We start from the raw sequence: 22,354 nt of genomic DNA, 5'->3' as shown, positions 1-22,354 counted from the left end.
ACATTACTGTTTGTGATGTTTTTAACTAAAAGGTACCACATTGTTTGGTGTCGATAAGGTTGATATCAAATTCAAACTTTATGGGAATAGCGTCTTATTGACATCGGGCCCTTTTAATTGAAAACGGTATATTTTAGATAAGATAAGATAAGAAGAATTTATTAGCACAAAAAGAACATAAATCATACACAAATTAATATATAAACGAACAGAAAATTGTGCTTAAAGGTCTTAACTCAGCTTGATGCAACGAAGCGAGTCCTAGCTAGGACACACTACGTGACATACTACCGTCATTCAAGTATTTTTTTAAGTTATCTAACCTACTGATAATTGATGATCAAACGAACTTCTTGAAGTGAAGTTCGATCGATATTATAGAGTCACTTCATTTGAAGATATAATATAAATTATGTGAACCGTGCTGACTGGTCGTCGTGCTGAAAGACTAATCGCAGTGCTGGGCCATGCTCATCGAAAAGACAAATCCAGCAAGTAACTACACTTAGCTCACGAGATAACCGCCATGTAGCCCATTTGCATGTTGATTCAATGATCATTGTTCTGATAGATATGTCAACTAACGGTCTCATAGCAAAGTTTCTCAGCCAATAAGGTTTTTTATAATGTGTTTGTACCATTTATTTTGTTTTGGGTTTTGTACTTACTTTTATATTCATAATTTCATATTACAAAAATGAACTAACCTACAAGAAATCAAGAAATTATGTGAACGGGCGCTATTTTAAAAACAGAATTTAGAAGATGAGAAAGCAGGACAATATTTATTAATACGCGCAAGTCCCTCCCTGCTCCCCCCCCCCCTCCTTTCGTCATGTCCGATGCTACCGTACATGTAATTCAGTACACCCCGCCTACAAACGACGCAATGAAAATCGATTACGTACTCGTTACAACGGTGAAGTCAATTAAACAAACCAAACGAACATCTTGTGCCCGTATTTATCCAAATAATATCCTAGTATGTTTACAAACAAAAGTGAGAAGAACCAAAACAAAACAAAAACAGTAAGCCCGAATCCCTCCCTGTTCCCCGTTCGTTCTGCACATGTCTGTTTCAGTGCAACTCCTCTAAACGGCGCAGTGGAAATCGATTACTTGTTTCTATTCTCGTGAATTGGGTCGCGCTTTTTTCAGCGTTTGTGCTTATTCAGCCGTGAATGGCGCGAATGATAGGTAAAGTTGTGCCAGTGCTGGACATATTATTAAAAAAAACTAGTTCGCGCTTCATCTTTCATTTTTCATTCGAAATTTGAATTTTTAAACTTTGTTTCAGTACAATGAAAGCACATGCACTAATTTTGGGGTTGTTGACCGTTTTAACGACCGGTCACGTTCATAATGCTATCGAAACTGAAATGTTTGCGATACCAATCAGCCCTAATTTATTTAACTGGACTTATCAAGGTTAGTATATCTAAATAATGTTAACTGTTAACGGTTTTTATTCATTATTCGTAATATAAATGTGTTTGTCTGATAAACATATACTAACAGAACAGACTTGACTAAAGCATTGCAATAAGACTCACGAATTGTTATGCATTTTTAAGTGTGTTGACGATGGTACAAAAACGTGAAATGATTATCCTGTAAGTTGGTACCTAAGGAACCTTTTCAAAAGAAATTTAAAAAAAAAAAACATTGGAAGTATACCATGTTTTTATTTTTTCAGAATTCGACCAACAATATCGCTTCCACGCTGCTCTGATGGGCAAACCAGAGCTCCCATCATGGCTCCGCTACATCTACAGCGGGCGACACCACTCCGGTTTTATTTTCGGAACCCCACCACGGGGCTCCAAATCACCTATCACTGTATGTTTATTATAGTCTGTGGTATTTCTGGATCAATGTTGGTATCAAGGTCGACTAATGTAAACAAAATAGTAACATTAAAATTCTTTTCGAATTATTGAAATTTTGGATGATGAACATAAAATATAGCAACGGTTAATGCCATCAATTTTAATTCTGTCAAGTGTTTTAAATAACCAAATATGTATAAATATAAAGAAGGGTTGTGTTGTGGGTACTCAGACAACGATATATGTAATATACTTACAAATACTTAAGTACCGACATATAAAATAGTGCGCATCACACAAATAAATGGCCTTGCCGGGATTCGAATCAAGGACCATCGGCTTCATAGGCAGGGTCACTACCCACTAGGCCAGATCGGTCGGTAAACGCTTCGGTCGGTTAAATGCTTCGACGTTTTGACAACATTATTGCTATTCCGATAACTTTCGGTCTTTAATTAATTTTTTCACTTATTGTTATTTCCAATAGAAATTCTGCTATTGAGACCCCGCAGACCAGAGTTGGGTTGCGTAGAAATTGTTTTACTGCCTTACCCTACCTTAGCTACTATTTGTTTTTTAATTTTAGTTGGAAGTCATAGGCCTGAATCGCCAGGACTATGAGACGAGGAAAGTGCTCCTAGTTCTAAACGTTCACCGGAGGGAGACGATGGCCAAACACGAGGTGGAACTCAAGATTGACAATTTGAATGTGGAGGATTTGCTGGATGAACACAGGTATTTCTTACAACGCCATCTATATTTGTGTCACTGCAATTAAACAATGATGACTATAAAGTAAAGTAAAGTAGTGTGTGTGTGTGTGTGTGTGTGTGTGTGTGTGTGTGTGTGTGTGTGTGTGTGTGTGTGGGCCTGTGTGGGTCTGTGGGTTGGTGTGGGTGGTACTTATGAAGGATGGTACCTGGCCAAGTTGCCAAACTTTCGCTCCTTAGCGAACAGTACGCTAATGCCTCTCCGTCGCACTAATATGTCCTGTAGTTGACTCTGTTCACCCAGCTCAGATCACCCGGGTCAATTAAGTAAACTAAAAATACACTTAGTGTAAGAGTGATAGAGAGACATTACCGTTTCTTGCGCTACGGCGCACACGATTGGGATCTTGTTAGGTCCTCAGGAAGGGACACGATATCGCATCAGTGTTCAGTGGGATATAGTCGACTTGGGCTATAACCGCGAAAATTGAAATTCGTCATTTGCGGGCATTTTTCTCTGTCACTCTAATTAAGTCTTAGTGAGAGTAAAAGAGTAAGATCCCTGCAATTTGCGAATTTCGGTTTTCGCGGTAGGTCCCCTGATATTTCGAAGGAGGGATTTGAGGGGTAGATAATAGACGTGGACCTCTTAATTAAGATAAGTCCAATCACACAATCATGATGCATAGTCCAACAATATTTCTATCTTACTCTAAAATAATTAGAAGCTACATATAAGAGTGAGAAATCTCGTCTCGGATCATGTAGTCAATGGAATCTATCAGAAAGTTTAGATTTTTTAATACCTCTGCGTATACAGCATTTTATAAAATAATAATTAAAATACCTCCACTAATTTATTTGTGCAGGATGACTCGTCTAAAGGATATTTTCCGTGGCATACTATGGCCGGAGAGTAACCACGACTTGTACCCCACATTCCTTGCTTCCGCCATTGATTTGGGGGCTCGATTGCCGCTGAAACCGAGTGACGGGGAAGGGTAAGAAATAAATGTATACTTATTTACTTAGAGGTATATCGGTATCCAGGTATAAAACTAACCTGATAGTTTCGATCGATTTATATTTTTGATTCAGGAGGTCCCTCGTCACAATATTTATTCCCAGGCTGTTTTAAGCTGGCTAGGTACTTTTAAGCTAATTTATCCTTGCCGGTTTATCCTTCTCGGCAAGCATTGGGCCTAATATTAGGCATACTCTCGAAATGCCCAATTTTCTAAACCATATGTAGGTATATATTGATTTAGACTAGGTTCGCGATTTTTGCCCATAAATTTATCGATAACATAATATCATATTTCCTTAACCATAACATAATATGTCAATCTTTTTGCAGGCTGGTCATCCGTCTCGGCAGCACTGCGCCTTTTTCTACCAGCCTGAAGGACCTCCGGGAGGAAGTACGACCCCTGTCCAAACTGCCTAGCTGTCCCCGTGAATTCAAGAGGACCAGCCAAGAACGACTGTTCAGAGATGCTGGCTTAACTCTGGACTGGTGCAGCTTCGAGCTGGTGAGTTAAAAGTAAAGTAAGGACTCTAAGCACGAAGAATTTCGTACATTGGCCCGCTGTTTCTCATCTCTTCCTATCGCACGTGCATTATTATATTTCTGTCTCGCTCGTACAGTGGTATTGACCGCCAGCATCACTGGCAGGGCATCAATATAATTATGCGCGTGCGATAGAGATAGAAAATGGCGGGTTAATGTACAAAATTCACACACAGACACCCATCATGGCCTTCCCGCGGCGGTGCGTAGACGCATAAAAGATGTGCCCGCATTATATGGAGGCCAAGTAAAAGTTTGCTAGTTCTATTTTTACAGATATTGCCTGTCTAGCCTTTGTGGCACTAAATGAAAGAGATAACAATGATTGGCCAGACTATTTTAGAAATATCTTAAACGCAGGTCGGTAGTTCGTTTCTACAGAGTGGCTGGGCATTAACGCAAACTAAGTTTTAAATAGATCTCCCCTGATCGTCAAATATGAAAAATACTGTAAAATTGTAGCATTGCATTGTCCGTTTTATTCACTTAATAACTAAGATAACATTGCTCATAATATTTTCAGTACAACACAGTCTACCGCGCGCGCACCACCGAGCACATCGAATACCTAACTCCAATTCCCTCCAGCAAACACACAGCCTTGCACACCATCTGGGCTCCGACCTGGTCCGCACCAGCGCGGGACTCCTTGCCAACGAGAGGGGTCGCAAGGCAGCTCGCGGCTGCGGCGGCTGCGCCACTGTTACTGCTTATGTTAGCCATCGCTGCGCTGACGGCTACTGTGTGCTTCCATTATGCTGCTATGTGAGTTTTTTGCTACACTCTGCCCATGCCTAACTGATCCCACTTTTTGAGAAGGGACGTTACATGGCGTATCTTTACTTAACTCTGATAAACAATTTGGTCAGCTACTACATACTATTCGATTAGTGTAAGAATGACCTAATATGGTTACTTTTTTATATACAAATCGAGAGAGACGAGCTAACACTGATTTCGAGAGGCAGGGACGGTGGTCAAATATATCGTCGCGTTTTCATAAAATATTTAGAGGAGAGACTTGAATCTAGGTACCTACAATACAAACTATTTTTTGTCACATACTCCCATCGTGCTTATTTTTACCCCACGTGGGTCTATTTTATATTTTTTGACGTGATAACGTCTTATAAACTGATGAACACCGGTAGCGTGCACCGAAAAGTGTCACGTTGTGGACAGATCTCCATGGTAACTCCTTCTTTGTATTATACAAAATAATGATAATTGAGTGATAATAATTTAATTCTATTCATAAATTAAAAGTAAAAGTATACAATTTTTCATCAATGTTTTCTTATGACGTTATCACGCAAAATTATCTTTCGTAAACCGATTTTACAGACAACCATTTTTTTCATTTATTTTGCAGGCGAGACCCTGAATCAGACTACTTTTTAGAAACAATCTTCCATATCTGTTCAGATTACAGACGGAGAAGAAGGTTGGAAATTCATGAATTAAACAATAACCAACGATTTTAACTAACACAATCAATAATAACATAACAAGAAATCGCACAATACCGATACGACCTTCAAACCTTCAAGAAAAGAGCGTACTCCCATCTTAAAGGCCGGCAATGCACTTACAACCCCTCTGGTGTTGCAGGTGTCCATGGGTGGCGGTAATCGCTTACCATCAGGTGATCCGTCTGCTCGTTTGCCTCCTCTATCATAAAAAAAAACAATACATATCTAATGTACTAATAACACTAAAAGCTTTGCTTGAAAAATAAGCATAACCAGAGCCTACCGTAAGCACCGTACACCGTACCTCTCTTTTTAGAGATGCCCGCAATTTGCTGTTTTACCATGTTATCCATCGTGACACTATTGGTTTCAGCGCCATCTAGATTAAACGATCAACAGTCGTGAAGTCAAATAGGATTGACCGGTGGAAGTATTTTACAGATGGCGCCACTGGTGCAAGTATAGGTTTTACCTATCAATCCCTACAATTGTGTCAAATTCTTGTTTCTCTTTCTGGCCTGGATGCTTGCCTTTTAAGCCAAATCTCAAATAACAAAACTAATATTGGCTCTAGCTTTCGATAGTTGGCAATCCCATTGTTATATAATAAAATACATACCTATACAAACTATTTTTTTCTTTGTGACACTTCCTACTGCTTCCTACTAAACCATTTTTTTTCTTTTCGTCCACGTACTAAACCAAAGTTTGACAGCGGTTCAAGGACAAATCATGCTGTCTCTTTCATATTCATAATTTCATAGAAGTTGACGTTTAAAATAACCCGTGCACCGTCTGAGCTATCAAAATCGCTGCCAAGTTATCTTGTTTTGACTCTATCTCTTTTAGCTATTTAGGGTTGTCAAAATTCAAGTTATTATCTTATCTGTGGTTGTGCCCGCCAAGGGACGTCAAGTTGTGCCAACCCTAATAATTACTCGGAGCAATGTTGAGCCGAACGGAGCCGATATCCGGACGCTCTAGTAAAGTGTCTCCCCACTGCTAACCTAGGTACAGAAATTGGAACTTTTTAGCTCGTTCTGAAGCAAGCAATTAGCAGTTTTTAACCCCTACACTGTTAAATAGCGAATAAAAAGAGTAAAATACCGATTCTAGAAAGTCAGCCGCTCTAGAGAGCTTGCCGCGGACACCGAAGTTCATAAATTGCGGGCTTCTTTCTCTGTCGCTCTAATTATGCAATAAAGAATATTTACTTACTTACTTACTTTACTTATGCCTGAATTTTAGTAAAAGAGAGAGATGCTCGGAATTTGTAAACTTCGATGTTCGCGGTACGCCTTCAGTACCGGATGATAAAGCGGCAGATACCTATGTATGTATTTGAATTTGTGCATTTTTTGGTGACATTAAGGGATGGTTAGACTACAACTATTAAATGTTTTTCCAGAGCACATAAGGCTGGTAAGGTGGAGCTGTGTCGTTACCCCACTAACACCGAGCAAACACAGGTGGACAACACTAGCAACAAAAGCGCCGGAGTCAGGTAAAACCGGAAAAAAATATTAATAACACGTATAAACTATATAAATATTGAAGACCGGTCATTTAGTCACCTCATTTTGGAAAGTTTTTAAGCATTAAGCGTCCTTTAATTTAGCTTATTAAATATGGCTACACTGACTATACCCTGCTATATTAGATCACTACCTATAGCCAGGAGAAAAACGCGAAAAATTCAAATTTACTATGGGAAGATAACCCTTAGCGCCTATGTACAAGTACGCGCGCCATAAGGATCAAAGTCAAATGGCGTTCTAAAAGTTTTAATCATGTGTCGAAAGCTGGCAGTTGCTGTGGCTACAAAGTTTTCTTTGACTATCTACACTACACTTCCATTTCAAATTCTCTTTGGTCAGGACAAGGAAATCGTCTATATTGTGTATTTTTGTAACAGGTTGAAATTTTCTACCTACTAGGTACTTTCCCTAGATCGGCCTGTCGTTACTACCTTATATACCGTGCCTGAACCTTATCTATATCTGAGATTAGCTATACATCCACAACTATAATAAATAAATCCTTTTTACAGCCCAAACAACAGCCTACCGCGCCCCTACAGCCCGAAATCCACCACCAACCTAGCAGCCAACTACAATCGCCCCCAACCACCCCCCTACGGCTCGGCCACCAACTCCCTCCACCACCGGAAGTCAGCCACCGACCACACCCCCTCCACTTCCGGTCACACACCGGAACACCGCCATCTTGCATTAGAAGATTCGTTAAAACTACTCAACGAAGCGAACATCGCGAATTCTTTATTTGAAAATTCGAAAGAACCTATCGTTGATATGAACGATACCGGAGAAGATTACGTACCTGTTAAACCGGATTTTGATTTGATAAAACCAGATGGAATCGGTTTTAACTTGATTAAACCGGACGGGTATGTCGCTATGAAGGATTTGGATGATATTGACGTACCGGATTTGGGTAAGTACGGGATTTGACAGGAGGTCGGGGGCGAGCCTGTCAAAACTTGGTTTTGTTAGACTGGGGCCCTGCTTTGACATGTTTGTTTATTAGAATGTGTTAAACAACCGTAACAAACTATGAAGTCTGTCGGTCTAATACTTAATTGAATCTTTAGTCAAATTATTAAAATTATAGATGGTGCATTTACAGTGTACGCTAGCGTAAAGTTTAAGTTTTGATATAAAGCACACATTTTAGAAAGATAATGGCATATCAAATTGGTTTAGAAAAACTGTTTATGTTCTAATAAACGTTGTACTAGTTGAACTAATTGGACTTTTTGAATGAAAGTACATAATCAACATTTACAAATGTCTACTGTAGCTAGTTGGTAAATATGTTAGAAAACTACATATCTAGTCGGATTGTCCGTTTTTAATTAAATATAATAATATCAATATTAAAATCTAGTTGAATGTGATGTTTGCAATAAACTTAGTCAATTATATTAAACGTTTTTAATTTTAGTGCTTATTCTACACCTCATCATATAGCCATCATCTTCCTCGCATTGTCCCGGCATTTTTGCCACGACTCAGGGGAGCCTAAGGATTTTGTTTTTTTTTTTTTACCAAATAATTATACATTTGTGCATATAAATCTTATGGCAGCAGTTGGAAAATAAAAAGCAAAGGTTCTTTATTTTAATTTAATACATTAAACACTTAAATAAATTAGATTAAAACAATAAGGTACAAATTAGGCTGTAGCTTATATCTATAGTCAACAACAATATAAACGGGTACTATTTACAGATTAATTGCACCAATTTTATTGTTCCTGGGCGTATTTATCACTGCTCAACTGTGAAAGATCTAGCAAGATTTGAATAACAATATTTTACATGTGAAAACATTCGAAACTATGAAATACTACAACTATACCTATTTAAATGTAGGATAATTAACAAGAGCAGTTAGGCTTCGGAAACATGGTTGAAAAACTACTTTTTACGAATATTGAAATCGAAATCGATTTGCCTCTATCTCTCGAATATTTCAGAGCAATAGAGGTACTTCGCGGTACTTCGAGGTATTAGCCCCCCGACGACCCTCGTCCTACTCATGGTATATGCAAATTTTGAAGTCAGGAGGAGGATAGCCCTGTAGGTACCTTTTAGAGCACGTTTCCACTTGTCAGATGTCAGGCCCGGATTTTAATCGGAAGTCCCAGTAGCAGAATATTTTACATGAAGCTTTTTTAGGGTTCCGTAGCCAAATGGCAAAAAACGGAACCCTTATAGATTCGTCATGTCCGTCTGTCTGTCCGATTATGTCACAGCCACTTTTTTTGACACTTTTTACAACGATTTTGTGCCGTTGCCGACAAGAATTATCGACTGTTTTCAGCCCTTTACGTCCGGGAAAAAACGTGGCATAGTAGAGGATTTTTTATAAATGAAACTATTCACATTTGCCCGACAACGATTTTGTTTCGTTGCCGACAAGAAATATCGGCTGTTTTGTTCTACGTCCGGAAAAAAATCGCGTCAGATCCGACGTGATTTTTTTCCGGACGTACAAACCATATTACATCATCATCATCGCTGTTCACATTTCGCACCCTGCCTGCACCCCTTATTCCGCCCATGCGTCGCTGCCGTAGATTTCGCATAGATATCGACAACCGACTAGTGTGAACAGAGGCGCTCCCACCCGATTAAAATTTGGGCCCGACAGACGACAAATGGAAACGGGCTCTTAGGTCAAAACGTTTTTGTTAACTTACGTGGCCCATTACATTTGGCGCCCAACATGGGGCTCTAATCTGATCCCTACGCATAAACTTAACCTTAGTTTTGTGCACTAAAATTCAGGCTCAAACTACGGTTTTCTTAATGTAACATTACCATCCCACCCCAATTTTTTTATGTTTTTGGGGCAGATATATTACGAACCTGAGTTATGAATACCCCAGTTGATCATCGGAAACTTACCATGACAATTTTTTTAGACTGACCGTTTATTTATTACGTACTCGTACATATTACACATTTACATATATCGTATATATATAACAAAACTGATTATAAACTAGGTATTTAGCTTCACAGAGATTCGTGTGTATTTTATAGGAATGGAAAGACATTGATTTTTACAAATACCAATAGCAAGTCAATTAAATTCGTTGTTTCTTAAAACTAACCTTATAACTACAATACTAAACTGGTTTTTCAGATTCAACTTAAGTATAGGAAAGCCTCTATGTCTTATTGTTTTCATTTCACTGGTACCAAACTTTCAAATTATCTTATCGGTATAAGGAAGATGTGATAAAACTATGCTAACCTTATACCTAAGAAAGTCGTAGTCGTCGTCGCAACGCATTTAAATGAGCATGTCATAAAAATATATGTAAAATGACGCAGCGTTCACGCTGCGAAGACGCCTGCGACGCAACGCATCACTGGGGCCGGGCCCTTATACAGAACACTCAAATGATTTCTTCGTTGGGCTGATTTGTCTCTTCGTATCTTTAATTTTGCACGAACGCTTCCTGAATTTGTCTATTACCTCTGTTGGCAACATTTGTGTAAAATCCCGCTATCCTCTAGAAATACTCTGAAGAATTAATGTAGTTAACGGTTTTATACATAAAACTGCAGAATTTATACTTGTAATGTGCGTTTTTTTTCGCAGATCATAAACTTAACAAAACAAAGAATTCTCAATCGTACATACATTATAAATAAAGCCTACATTGTCTCAGCTCATTCAACAGTTTTCCAGCAAACGATAGCCCTCATGTCATCAGGGGCCTCTCCGAAGATACGAGCGCCGTTCTCGTCCACGTATTGGTTGATCTGGTAGTCCAGGAGGGTTTGGAAGCCGAGGACGTCAGTGCCTAGTTGCTGTGGAGAAATCGAGCCTGCTGTAGTGACGATAAGTCTAAAAATTATATGAGTTATTTGTAATTTACGCCTGTAAGTGGTTTAAATTAGCTTCTAATAAACTAAACGAAGGCTACCTCTTGGAGTCTCAAGCAGAAGAATGGTGTTAATATCTTGAATACATTTCTAGAATATTTAGTAACTTTCGAGTTCGCCCATGTTCTCCGTAAGCTTAAAAGCAGCAGCAGCAACAGACCTTAGATGAGTTTTAGCTGAAAATACTAACCAGTATTATAGATATAATATGGTTTGTACTCGTACTGTACCTGTGTAAGCGGGCTGGTGTTGGTGGTGAACACGCCGAGGAACCGTTGGTCGCGCGCCACGCGCACGGTGGCGTGCTCGAGCGCGCGGATCGCGGCCACGTTCTCGCGCGCGCTCAGGTGCTCGGCCGTCGCCATCATGAAGGAGTGGAGGATGGTGCCTGGATGGGATCGATTATTGAGTGTGACACGTGTATATGGCTTATGTAAGGTATTTCAGTCTTTTGTTATGTTACAGTATCGCTTAGGATTGTTTGCTCTCTTTGATAAGTGTAGATTATTGTTTATAAAATTAGGAGTGATCAAGTAGAACAGCCCATAAATATCCTAATCGACACGCTTGAAACTGACATGAATTTTTGAATTTATCTTGGAGATTTGTATCTTTGTTCAAATTTTAAAGTCAAATGTATGACTATATATAAATTCAGTGAACAAACGTTTGAAATCGTTAGAAATTTTAATATATCTTACCTTTGCCTTCGGGGAGCATAGTGTCTCTAACTGAACCCTCGACGAATTCCAGGAAAGACATAATTTTGGCGAGTCCGCCAGTAAGTTCAATTTCTGGCTCGTCACGAGCATCGAAGTTCAAGGCCACAGCCACTGGAGTTCCGCTATCTGTGGAGCAAACGTTTTTTAGATCAGTAACCAAATTAATTAAGCTTAGTAAAAGTGTTTCGGTAGTACCCTTCGGAACTATTAGAAGTTGTAACTCAATTAAAATTTTATAAATTATAATCAATAAGAAGCTTAATACCTATCTTCTCGGAATATAAACCGAAATGACTTTAGCAAAGCGTTTGACACTATTTTCAACCCCATATTGTTAAGACACATGGATTTGTAGTAGGTATGGGGAACTGTTTCGAGCTGTATTTCACAGTTATTCTCCACTTGACTAGAACTCAGAGAAATATCAACAAACGCAAAGAAAAAAAAACATGTTGGCATACCTCAACTCAAGGCAGTGTTTTAGGACCAACTGTTTTAATGAATCTAGATTGAATTTAGTTTCAATTACAGAATAAAACAACCATTTCCGTAGTCGACTTTAAATAGAATATAAATTACCGTCTCTAAGAACAACGGAGAGACGCGCTTGCAACAGGGCGGCCCAACACGCGCTGATGCAGTGCGCGTAGTCGCGCGTCTCAATCTCGTGCCGGAGGAACTGCTCCAGCTCCGCTTTCTCGTAGAACGAGGTCACTATCATGCTGGAAACAAAGTATGATATTAATGATATTTTTGAGGGCAGTATTTATCACCCGGACCTCTACTGCTACTGTAATTACTTACAGAGTAACAAAGTGTAGAAAGGATAACATTAACCACATATCATGTCACTTAATAAAGCTTCAAGGCTTTGACGGAATAATTATACCTAATAGACCTAATTAAATTTCTGCAACAGGATAAATCTTAAAGTTGCGATTGAGTTCGGAATGGATGAATCCATTTAGGCCTTTCTTACACGGGGCAAATCGAAAATGGCCAGATTTCAACTGTACGTGTACCTATTTAAAATGACTGTTTTTCACGACGCTATATCGAAGACCAGCTCTTGTGGATTTTTTATAAGTATTTCTCCGCAAACCGAGCCGTGATTGAGGTAAGAGGTAGAAATGGTATATAATTAAAACTTGAGAGGGACTTACTCAATGACGTCGTCCTTGTGTTCATCGCGCATCGGTTCGGCTGTGAACTTGGGCTGGTTGTTGCCCTGGCAGTCAGGGCTGGTGGACAGCTTCGAAAGCACCTCTCCGAGGTTGGCTGCCTCCAGGAAGTCACTGATTTCTGAAATAGCAAGTAAACTTGTTTATCTGGGTTGTTTTTTAAAAATAAAATCCATCATATTCTATTAACGGTGAAAAAGCGCTGGTAACCTAGAGGTACCTAAAGCATTTGGCCTAAAAGTCCCAGCTCTCGTACCAGTGCGTTTCTCAGAAATGTATTTACTACCATTTTTCGTAAAGAAAACTATCATGCAGAATTTGGAGGTATCCTAATAAGGTCCAGTTTACCCTCTGAGTTAAAAGTCACTCATAATAACTTATGCCAATTCTTTGCATTAAGTTGCCAAGACCCCTGGTTAGTAAACTGACTAAAAAGCAGACTTAAACTTACCGATATAATACCCCTTATCCCTCAACCTAGTGATTGTATAGATGGAGTTTAGAGAGTTCCCTCCCAGCTCGTAGAAGCCCGCTCTGACTGATAGAGCTCCCCTGGCGGCGCGACCGAGGACCTCTCCAACGGTCTCGAAGAGAACCCGGGCTTTGTCCATGCTGTCGGAGTCGACGCCGGAATAGTCGATGTCTAGGGGGATTTCTGAGTCATCTGAAAGAAAAATGTAGGTCAGTTTAATAGGGTCCAAAAAGATTTGGGATTTCTACATGGTGTTTTCTTTGAACTACGTTAATTTCAATGCATTTTAGAGCTACATTACAGTAATTTCTTGAAGACACAGGTTTTCTAATTAACTTGATTATGAAGATAATCAATCATTTATATTTCTCTGATAAGACCATAGCGCGCACACTTGTCTTAGGGCTTGTTTACTTATAAGTGTTTAGTAAAAGTTCATACATTTGCTGCTAAACGCAAGTTCGGAAGATCGATGTGCAAAATGACATTGATATGTCATAAGGAGTTTTGAATTGTTTGGTTGCGTTAAATATAATCTCGTGTTACAACAACGCTATGTGCGGCATTTAATTAGTTTGTATTAATAAAATCTGAAAGTTAACTATGTAGGTACCTATGCCAGTTAGTTTCCTTTAATGACACTTATCCATACCCTGAAGTTAACGAAATGAAATAAAAACATCATGGACTGGGTTATGTACGAAAAGGGCCAAGAAAGCATTTTAGAATCCTTAGACCATTTATCGACAAAGAAAGAGAAGTTTCTTACCGTTGTTATTTGTATTTTCGTACATCTTAAGCAGTGCTTGTCTGTCCACTTTGCCGTTGACAAGCAATGGAATGGTGTCGATCATGATAACCTGCAATATATATTTTCGTAAATAAACCATTTTTTCATGTAAATACGTAAAATAACGTATTAATCGTACGTACTCATGCGGCCAGAAAACTACGCAATTCACCAGCGTAAAATTTTAGATATACGATTGTCATCCAATCTAAATAATACCTAAGACATTTGCGTATAAGAGAATTAGTTTAGCAGTCTTAGAACCTAAAACTCCCTACGCTAATATACCAAAAAAATCAATTTTATACCAAAATGCCTTAGGTACATATTTTTGGAAGAGCTGATACTATTCAAACTGCTGGACCGATTTCGATCAAACATAGCTAAGAACCACCGCAAGGAAATTGCATCGAAATCGGTTCATCCGTTGGATCCTACGATCCCACAGACAGACAGACATTAGTGTCAAACATATAGCACCCCTCTTTTTGCATCGGGGATTCAAAAGCATAATATCCCACCAATAACATGCCTGCAAAGTTATCTCAGCTCAAGCCAAAGCATAAATAAGCTAATACTACGAGTATTACCTGCGGGATCATGTAGGAGGTAAGGGCATTCTTCAGAGCAGCTTCGATGTGATGCGAACCAAGCTTGGCATTTGGCTCGATGGTGACGAAAGCTAGGATCTCAGGGTTGCCGGTCGCAAGCCCGTAGCAGAGGACCACGGCTGGAAGATATAAATAAATAATAGGACATTTATTACACAAATTGACTAATCCCCACAGTAAGCTCAATATCACTTGAGCTGTGGGCACTTATAGACAACGATATACTCGTATGTGTATCACCTTTCTCTACACCGTTGACAGCGGCGACAGCACGTTCCACCTCCTGTAGATCCACCCTATGCCCGCGGATCTTTATTTGGGAGTCGGTCCGTCCTGCGTACAGAATGACTCCTTTTTGCAGCATGCCAAAGTCTCCGGTACGGTAGAGGCGGCCGTAGTCTGAAAATGCAGTTGCATGAAAGTTTTTTGGAGTATCAATATGATATAATTTATTCGTACATTTTGGTCTTACATTTGGTCAAGTAGGTACATGATACCCTGCAAGGGTGTACAATATAGGATTTTAAATTATTATTTATAATTTACATTCATTTCTAGAAAATAAACGTAGAAAGTAATAGGTTACATGATTGGAAGCTGTCAAAACTAAAAACTGTTACAAAACTTAAGAACTAAATCGGGAAAGGCTTCAATGAAGTAGATACTTTAGGACAAAAGAAGTACCTATCCTTAGTAAGTATAGCATCTTCAGCAGGAACGTACTTAAGTAGGTATGTTAATTTTTAAGATATTTAATTTGACAAAAAAATTACCATCTATATTCAAAAGTCACTATACTCGCTGCCACATGCTATATCACGATTCAAGCGTGCGCAATTTTGGAATCTTATTACACGAGAATACAATAAACAATTTAATGAGTTTTTCAATGTCTGTTACGGCTCTACTAAGCCTGGTAGGGAAAAATATCATCAAAAAATACCTGCGCTCGTAGCATGAGGGTTGTCACAGAACTTGTCAGGCGCCTGTCCACCCACGTATCCGCACGCCAGATTGGCCCCAGCGACCCACACCTCGCCCACCTCGGACTCGCGCGCTGGGTGCATCTCCTCATCGAGTAAGTATACTTCGCAGTTGTCCAGGGGAGAACCTGGAGATGCAAATGAGTTGTTGGAAAGAGTTTCAGATTTCGTACAGATTTATAATAAAACAAATTATTTCATTATAACTATAGGGTTAGATAAAAGAGTCGGTATTCGGTTGACGATTATGGCTTGAGACTGGCCAAACCAGCCATACTCAAATTCGTGAGTTAATTGCTAGTCCAACTTCAAAAAAACTGTTCTTCCGATACTGCTGCATGTGTTGTATCGGATATGGTATGATAAAGAATTTCTAAAACTCACCAATCGGGATGGTATTATGATTATCCAACTGCGCAGTATTCTGTAACACATAATACGTCACATCTCCCATAACCTCAGTGCTCCCATAGAAATTCGCCAACTTATAACCGCTGTGGTCTCCGAAATACTGGAAGAACTGGGCAGCCAGCTCCTTGCTGAGGGTTTCTCCGGAGCAGACCCATAGCTTAAGATTCTGGAGCGGGCGTTCAGAGCGGTTGAGGGAGAGGTACATGAGGATCGAACGGAGGAGGGTTGGGACGAGGACCAGTCGTTGTATCTGAAAAATAATTGGTTGGTTGTAAAAAAATTAAAACATGTTCTTAAGCTTCCCTATTAGAACACTATTGAACAACATTGTTGTTGAGAATAAAAAGGGTATTTGCTGCTCACTGATAGAAATACTAATCGTCCGATTTGGTTTCGTTAATGTGTGTCAACAATTATAACCTAATGTGCAAGTTTCATTACAACATAACTTTACCCACAAACTCTTGGTTCTCAGGTAAACTGCGATTAGTATCATCTATGCAGCAACGAGGCCATGAAGATCAGAACAGTCATCCAGAAGCAAATGCAACCAGACTCCTTATAAACTCTTACCTGATTCTCAGCCAAAACCCGCACCAGCTTCTGCGGGTCCCTAGTCGTCTCTCTGGACAGGATCAACAAAGACCGTCCATGCAGCAACGGCCCCCAGATCTCGCAGACTGAGTCTACGAAGGTTAGAGCGGTCTTCCAGACGCAAGTGGCTTCTGTTTCCGTGAACGGGAAAGTGTGGAACTGCCACCACAGGCGGTTGCAGATAGCGGAGTACGGAAGACGGACTCCTGGAATAAATATTAAAACGATTACGTTACGATACGAAAATAAATTTAATGTATACGGTTTCTTTATATTCTGTATCAGATTCCTGGGAAGCATACAACAGTAAAATGTATAATAGATTTTGTATGCTATTATCTGATTATGAGAATATCCCTGATTTATAAAACAGAAACGGTCATCAAGAAATCTACAAGTATCTTGTAAAGAACTGTGCATGTTTACATACCGACCTGGTGGCCTTAAAAGAAGCATATTCAGTGGCTTTTTAAGAATGCCAAGGTGTGATTTCTAAAAGCAGTCGATAAAATGTTCTACCTTTAGGCACTCCAGTGCTTCCAGAAGTATACAACACGATGGCGATGCTATTAGCGCAGGAGTCAGCCAGCATCTCCATCGGGTTCAGGGGCTCCGCAGACAGACCACTCGCTTCCATCGCCAGCTCCTCGAAGGAGACTGACGGCAAGCCAGTGGCGGCAAACATGGAGGGGTTGCCTGGAGAAAGAAGCATAAGTTCAGACGTTAAAATTGTAACAATTGAACAAAACATTCTTTTTTATTGAGTTTAAAAAACCGGCTAGCTTATCTCCATATCAATGTTACATAAGTTGAATTGAACGATGGTGTAGAAAGCTGAAGATTGCCTAAACTGATTTAGAGTTTACGGCTGTAAAATTTCGTCAAATAGTGATACCGTATTGAAGAACAGGTGCAACATTCCCATGCTCAGCACAAACAGACAACCGAACAAAGGTTTACAGCGGTCGTACTAGACTACAAGATCGAGTTGTGCAGCAACATGTGGTCGATGCGTTGTAGCTCCTGGGTTCTTTGGAAAATGATTCTTTCCAGCTCAGTGAAAGAGTAAAGTTTCTAGTACGAAGTCGACATAAAAAAGCCAAGGGGGCCGAGCCTAATGCATTGGATTGACCAGGTCATGATTGTGTTGGGGTATCTACGCTTGGAGGAGGATAAAAGAAACTTACAGCGGTCATCGTAGATAACCAGGGCAGGTTGTGCATCCTGCAATATGTGGTTGATGCGCTGCTGTGGGAAGCTGGGTTCCATGGGCACGTAGGCGGCTCCGGCTTTCCAGCACGCGAGGAGCGCCATCACTGTGCTGTAAAATGGTATTAGTTTTAAGAATTCAAAGATATATTAAACAAATAAATATTAGGGGACATCATACGCAGATCGACCTAGCCCTAAACTAAGCAAAGCTTGTACTAGGCGACGATATAAACATCGTTATAGAGATAAATACATATATAGAAAACACATAAAGAAGAACAAATATCTGTGTTTATCTCACAAATAAATTACCTTACCGGGATTCGTACCCAGGACCATCGGCTTCATAGGCAGGGTCACTACCACTACCGATTAGGCTAGACCGGTCTTTTAAATTACAGGTTATGTCCAGACCAAAGAGAATTTGAAATAGAAGAGGATTGGTCAAGAAAACTTTGTAGCCACAGTAAATTTACTACCATCTTTCGACACATGATTAAAACTTTTAGGATGCCATTTGACTTTGATCCTTATTCGTTTAATGATATGTGTTATGTTTTTTAAATATCAAAAAGTAGCGCCATCTAATAGATCAAAGGCTAAAGATATGGCGGCATCGTTCGAGCGATGGTGCCACAACCCCGATGCCCGGTAAGTTGGGGCCACTTTTTAACACCAAAACCCTGAACTCTTAACGCCTTGGCCACGAAAGGCACTTTAATTATATTATCTGGTAAGTAGGTGTTTTATAGCTGAAACTTGCCCAGATAACTTACTTGTGTGTAGGCTGCATGCACACGGCGACGACAAAGTCGCCATCCTGGTTAGCGCCGGCGCCGCGCGCTCGCGATGCCAACGCACGCGCCAGCGCATTTGTGCGTGCCGCTAGTTGCGCGTAGGTTACGCGCGTCGTGCCAGTCTCATCTGCAACAATCATATTTTTGGGTAAATAATAATTAGGTACCAAAAGACCCTGCAACCCCACCTAGCGTCTTCTGAGCGTCGGCGTATAGCTAAATAGGTACCATGGCTGCTGCTCGACGCAACGTTGGCGCAACAGCGAAACCATTTTCGGTAGCGCTGACTAGACGCCGACGCTCAATAAACGCTGGTATGGGGTATCATTAGCACTCCATCTTAGATTTCACTGAATCTCACATATCCGGGAAAGACGGGGGTACATTCATAATGCATGATTTGCATGAAGTTGCGTCTTGACGGCATTGACGTCTCAAATTTTATTTAGACTATCAGAATAAGTCATCATAGGATGTGTCAATGTGGTTTCAAGAGCAAGATAAACAACTGTTTTTCTGTATCTATGACCCACCTAGTCTAACCCACCTTTACCCTTCAACTCATATAGATGTAACTTCGTTCGTAGCGATTGCGACACAATTTAAATAGGCGATTGAATTAAATATGGGCGATAACTGCAATGATTGCAATCTTATACAATCAACTTTATTAATTCGCCAATTCAAATTAGCCAGCTGCCAGCTTTAGAACCGCTTATTTATGCTTAAAAGTAGCCTCAGGTCTTTAAGATCTATTTAAACCGTATAATTATGATCTAGTCTAGCATAGACCTTAGGCCTAAGGATAAAATGAAACCATTTCTAACGAAAATTATTATTTCTGCTATTTATGTCCAATCATATCTAGTTCAAACGTTATGATACTTCTATGTAGTAGTTCTAGTCATACATACCTATGTACATATTCTATTCTATTCTAAACAATGTATATATGGAAATAGTCACGTGACTTTTCGTAGCTTCTGTCATCCCCACACATTTTTTCTTTTCTTTTAGCGTTTGTCGATGTACGATTGGCATCTGGGCGATGCACTTTGTATAGTAACTAATTTAGGTACCTAGTAGGTTTGTGTCATGAGTGAGCCATTGCATTTATGGACTTCATTGTGTTTAGAACTGGTCTGGTACAAATGGGGCTGCTGGAGCTCCTCTCCTGCCTGTAACTGCGGGCATCGAGACCAGGGGGCCTACCGCAAAAATTGAAATTCGCAAATTGCGGGGACCTTTCTCTTTTACTCTCACTAAGACGTAATTAGAGTGACAGAGAAAAATGCCCGCAATTGACGAACTTCAATTTTCGCGGTTATAGCCCTGACCATCAACCACATTATGTGGGAGTACCCCCTTACTAGATGCACAGGCCATGTAGACAGAAAATACTAGAAACTTAGGAAAATAAGGTTATCAAAGAACACAAGAGCTGTATGTAAACTATCGCTACGAGAATCAAGGCCGGCCGTCCCGGCAGCGGAGCTCAGGGACACCTGACACCACTGAGACTCGATAGCCCCGCCCCGAGGCAGAGAACTCATTATGCCCAAGAACTTATTATAGAAATAGGGGATTTACACTGAGACCCGAGGCTAGTAGCCATGCCTGCATAGTAGCGGTGGAGTGGCTACAGTCCAGGCGGACCAGGTGGGACGGCAGCGGAGCCACGGGGACCGCGCACCGCGCACCCGACACACTGAGACCCGAGGCAAACCATCCACTGTGTCCAAAAACTGAGAAATGGGGCGATATACACTGAGACCCGGGGCTAGTAGCCATGCTGTAAATCTTACCAGAGTACACGAGAGCAGTGGAGTCGCTACAGTCCAAGCGGGCCAGGTGGGACGGCAGCGGAGCCGCGGGGATCGCGCGCCGCGCACCCGACACCACTGAGACCCGAGGCAGAGAACCCATTGTGTCTGAAACTGAAGAGAAAATGGTTATTCACAATCTGAGACACAAATATTTCTTAACCTGTCTATCTATGTACAGACTAGGAAGCATGCCTCAAAAATAGTTCGGCCAAAAGAACTGGTACTTTCCTCGAACACCCGGTAAGTATTGCAATTCAGCCAGAAAATTCTGCCATCACATCACCTCCCCACCGTACATGACTTTAGAATTAGATTTTTAGTTTTATAGTAGGTTTTATTATACATGGTTTGGTGCCTAATATTTATAGGTTTTTTTTTCGTAGGTACACTGTGTAAAGATACATATAAACACTAGGTATACTCCTTTTCTTGGGCAGTCGTGTAAATAGGAATGTGTACATCTTCGTACCACCTATCCAAAATGATCGTGACGCCTTTTTTGCTTCTGTCCGATCTACTAAACGACCGACTAGGTTCAGCAAAGTAACGTCAGGTAATAAATAGAACGATTGGGTATGTAATAGTAATCTATATTGACCAGGAAATATGTGACGGCGCGGCAGTGATTTATTTAACTACATTATATTGATAGCAATGCATCGCTTCAATGAATACTACGCATGACAAAGTATCTAATATCATCGATCATAATCAAACTACTTGTTTATATGCAATAAAGTGACATACATACATACATAATTACATACATACATTAATCTTGGTAGGAATTATATAGGTAGTTCGTTTTTTTTAGCATTAGAAAAAAGATAAGCTATCTTGACGAGTCTTTTTATTAAAAAAAAACTTTTGGTCACAACAAATACGAGTATATAACAATAATGTAAAGGTATCATATACGATTATTTACATTATTTTTCTTTCATAAGTAATATTTAAACTAATTTTTAAAAAGCGTTCTTCAATAATATATCAATGAAAAATAACATCCAACTATAGTAGGAAAAAAAAAAAAACAATTTGATTTGAAATAATCATTTTTTGTGGCATAAGCGGCCGTATCTTGTTTTGCGTTAACTTCGAAGTTTGATTGTTTCATAGCTTCAAGGAACTGTAGACTTGAGTATATATTTAGTTTTAATTTCAACTCGATTCCTCCACGCGCTCTCGAGATATAGGATATTGATAGACAGACGGACAACAAAGTAATCCTATAATTCCTTAAATAATGGGTTCCGTTTATTCTTTTAACCTTGAACCTAATTGCTCATTCATTGATCAACCCATTAAATATCAGAGATGAGCTTTTCTAAAACGTTTCAAAGAATGGCCATGAAATGCTTCAGCATTCAGCTACTTCTTAGTAGGTTGCAAACGTCGCAACCGATTTCGTGGCTGCGTACTTACCTTTGTGAATCTGAATGCCAAACAGGGACGTAAACACACAGCTAAATCAGCGGACTAAACGCTACGTCCTCTCGATTGATTAAGTAATCGTTGCGACCTCCAATTTATTTCATTGGCTAATGGAAAAATTACGTTCGGTTCTTTCTTTATTATTTCATTTTATAATAATATGCAGAGGATAAGTTTATATCATATTTGCCAATCGTTTTCTGAAGAAGAAAAACATCGTTTTCATCAAACAAACTGGAGTCATCTTTTAGGATTTTCTCTGTGGATTAGAAGTTTAGATAACAGTCGCTTTCGTTAAAAGTAGTAAGGATTAAGTTG

The 22,354-nt window shown here is 39.8% G+C and overlaps 2 protein-coding genes across 3 annotated transcripts in view; one reads left to right on the top strand and one right to left on the bottom strand.

Annotated features, from left to right (window-relative positions):
* The first annotated feature begins 866 nt into the window (after positions 1–866).
* Positions 867–8,520, top strand: LOC133529697 (alpha-sarcoglycan). Of its 2 annotated transcripts, XM_061867478.1 has the most exons (10): positions 867–1,197; positions 1,298–1,428; positions 1,697–1,839; positions 2,416–2,564; positions 3,409–3,540; positions 3,897–4,071; positions 4,633–4,874; positions 5,482–5,553; positions 6,990–7,085; positions 7,632–8,520. In XM_061867478.1, exons 2-10 carry the CDS (start codon positions 1,302–1,304, stop codon positions 8,050–8,052), a joined length of 1,557 nt encoding a protein of 518 aa, XP_061723462.1. In that variant the 5' UTR covers positions 867–1,197; positions 1,298–1,301; the 3' UTR covers positions 8,053–8,520. The 2 variants fall into 2 exon arrangements, with proteins under 2 accessions (XP_061723462.1, XP_061723463.1); XM_061867479.1 differs by lacking the exon at positions 5,482–5,553 and having other exon boundaries at positions 868–1,197.
* Positions 8,521–10,473: 1,953 nt separating this feature from the next.
* Positions 10,474–22,354, bottom strand: part of LOC133529695 (beta-alanyl-bioamine nonribosomal peptide synthetase ebony) — a 50,758-nt gene continuing 38,877 nt past the window's right edge. Inside the window, exons 2-17 of the mRNA XM_061867473.1 lie at positions 20,582–20,713; positions 18,756–18,903; positions 17,955–18,088; positions 17,287–17,463; positions 16,747–16,973; positions 16,147–16,423; positions 15,723–15,890; positions 15,020–15,178; positions 14,759–14,898; positions 14,148–14,238; positions 13,358–13,570; positions 12,889–13,027; positions 12,305–12,447; positions 11,705–11,851; positions 11,234–11,391; positions 10,474–10,928 (exon numbers count right to left, since the gene is read on the bottom strand). Coding sequence (XP_061723457.1) covers positions 10,788–10,928; positions 11,234–11,391; positions 11,705–11,851; positions 12,305–12,447; positions 12,889–13,027; positions 13,358–13,570; positions 14,148–14,238; positions 14,759–14,898; positions 15,020–15,178; positions 15,723–15,890; positions 16,147–16,423; positions 16,747–16,973; positions 17,287–17,463; positions 17,955–18,088; positions 18,756–18,903; positions 20,582–20,702 — 2,583 coding nt within the window. The 5' untranslated portion in view covers positions 20,703–20,713 and the 3' untranslated portion in view covers positions 10,474–10,787. The remainder of the gene's footprint in view (positions 10,929–11,233; positions 11,392–11,704; positions 11,852–12,304; positions 12,448–12,888; positions 13,028–13,357; positions 13,571–14,147; positions 14,239–14,758; positions 14,899–15,019; positions 15,179–15,722; positions 15,891–16,146; positions 16,424–16,746; positions 16,974–17,286; positions 17,464–17,954; positions 18,089–18,755; positions 18,904–20,581; positions 20,714–22,354) is intronic.

This window comes from Cydia pomonella, chromosome 21 (assembly GCF_033807575.1).
Source record: "Cydia pomonella isolate Wapato2018A chromosome 21, ilCydPomo1, whole genome shotgun sequence".
In the NCBI taxonomy this organism is placed as follows: domain Eukaryota; kingdom Metazoa; phylum Arthropoda; class Insecta; order Lepidoptera; family Tortricidae; genus Cydia; species Cydia pomonella.
The sequence above is the reverse complement of the archived record's forward strand: the minus strand, read 5'-3'. Positions and strand labels throughout refer to the sequence as shown.

Coding starts and splice junctions, on each gene's coding strand:
- LOC133529697 (XM_061867478.1), top strand. CDS start 1,302: ATGAAAGCACATGCACTAATTTTGGGGTTGTTGACCGTTTTAACGACC. Junction 1,840..2,415: donor GCTCCAAATCACCTATCACT/GTATGTTTATTA, acceptor TTTTAATTTTAG/TTGGAAGTCATAGGCCTGAA. Junction 7,086..7,631: donor AACAAAAGCGCCGGAGTCAG/GTAAAACCGGAA, acceptor TCCTTTTTACAG/CCCAAACAACAGCCTACCGC.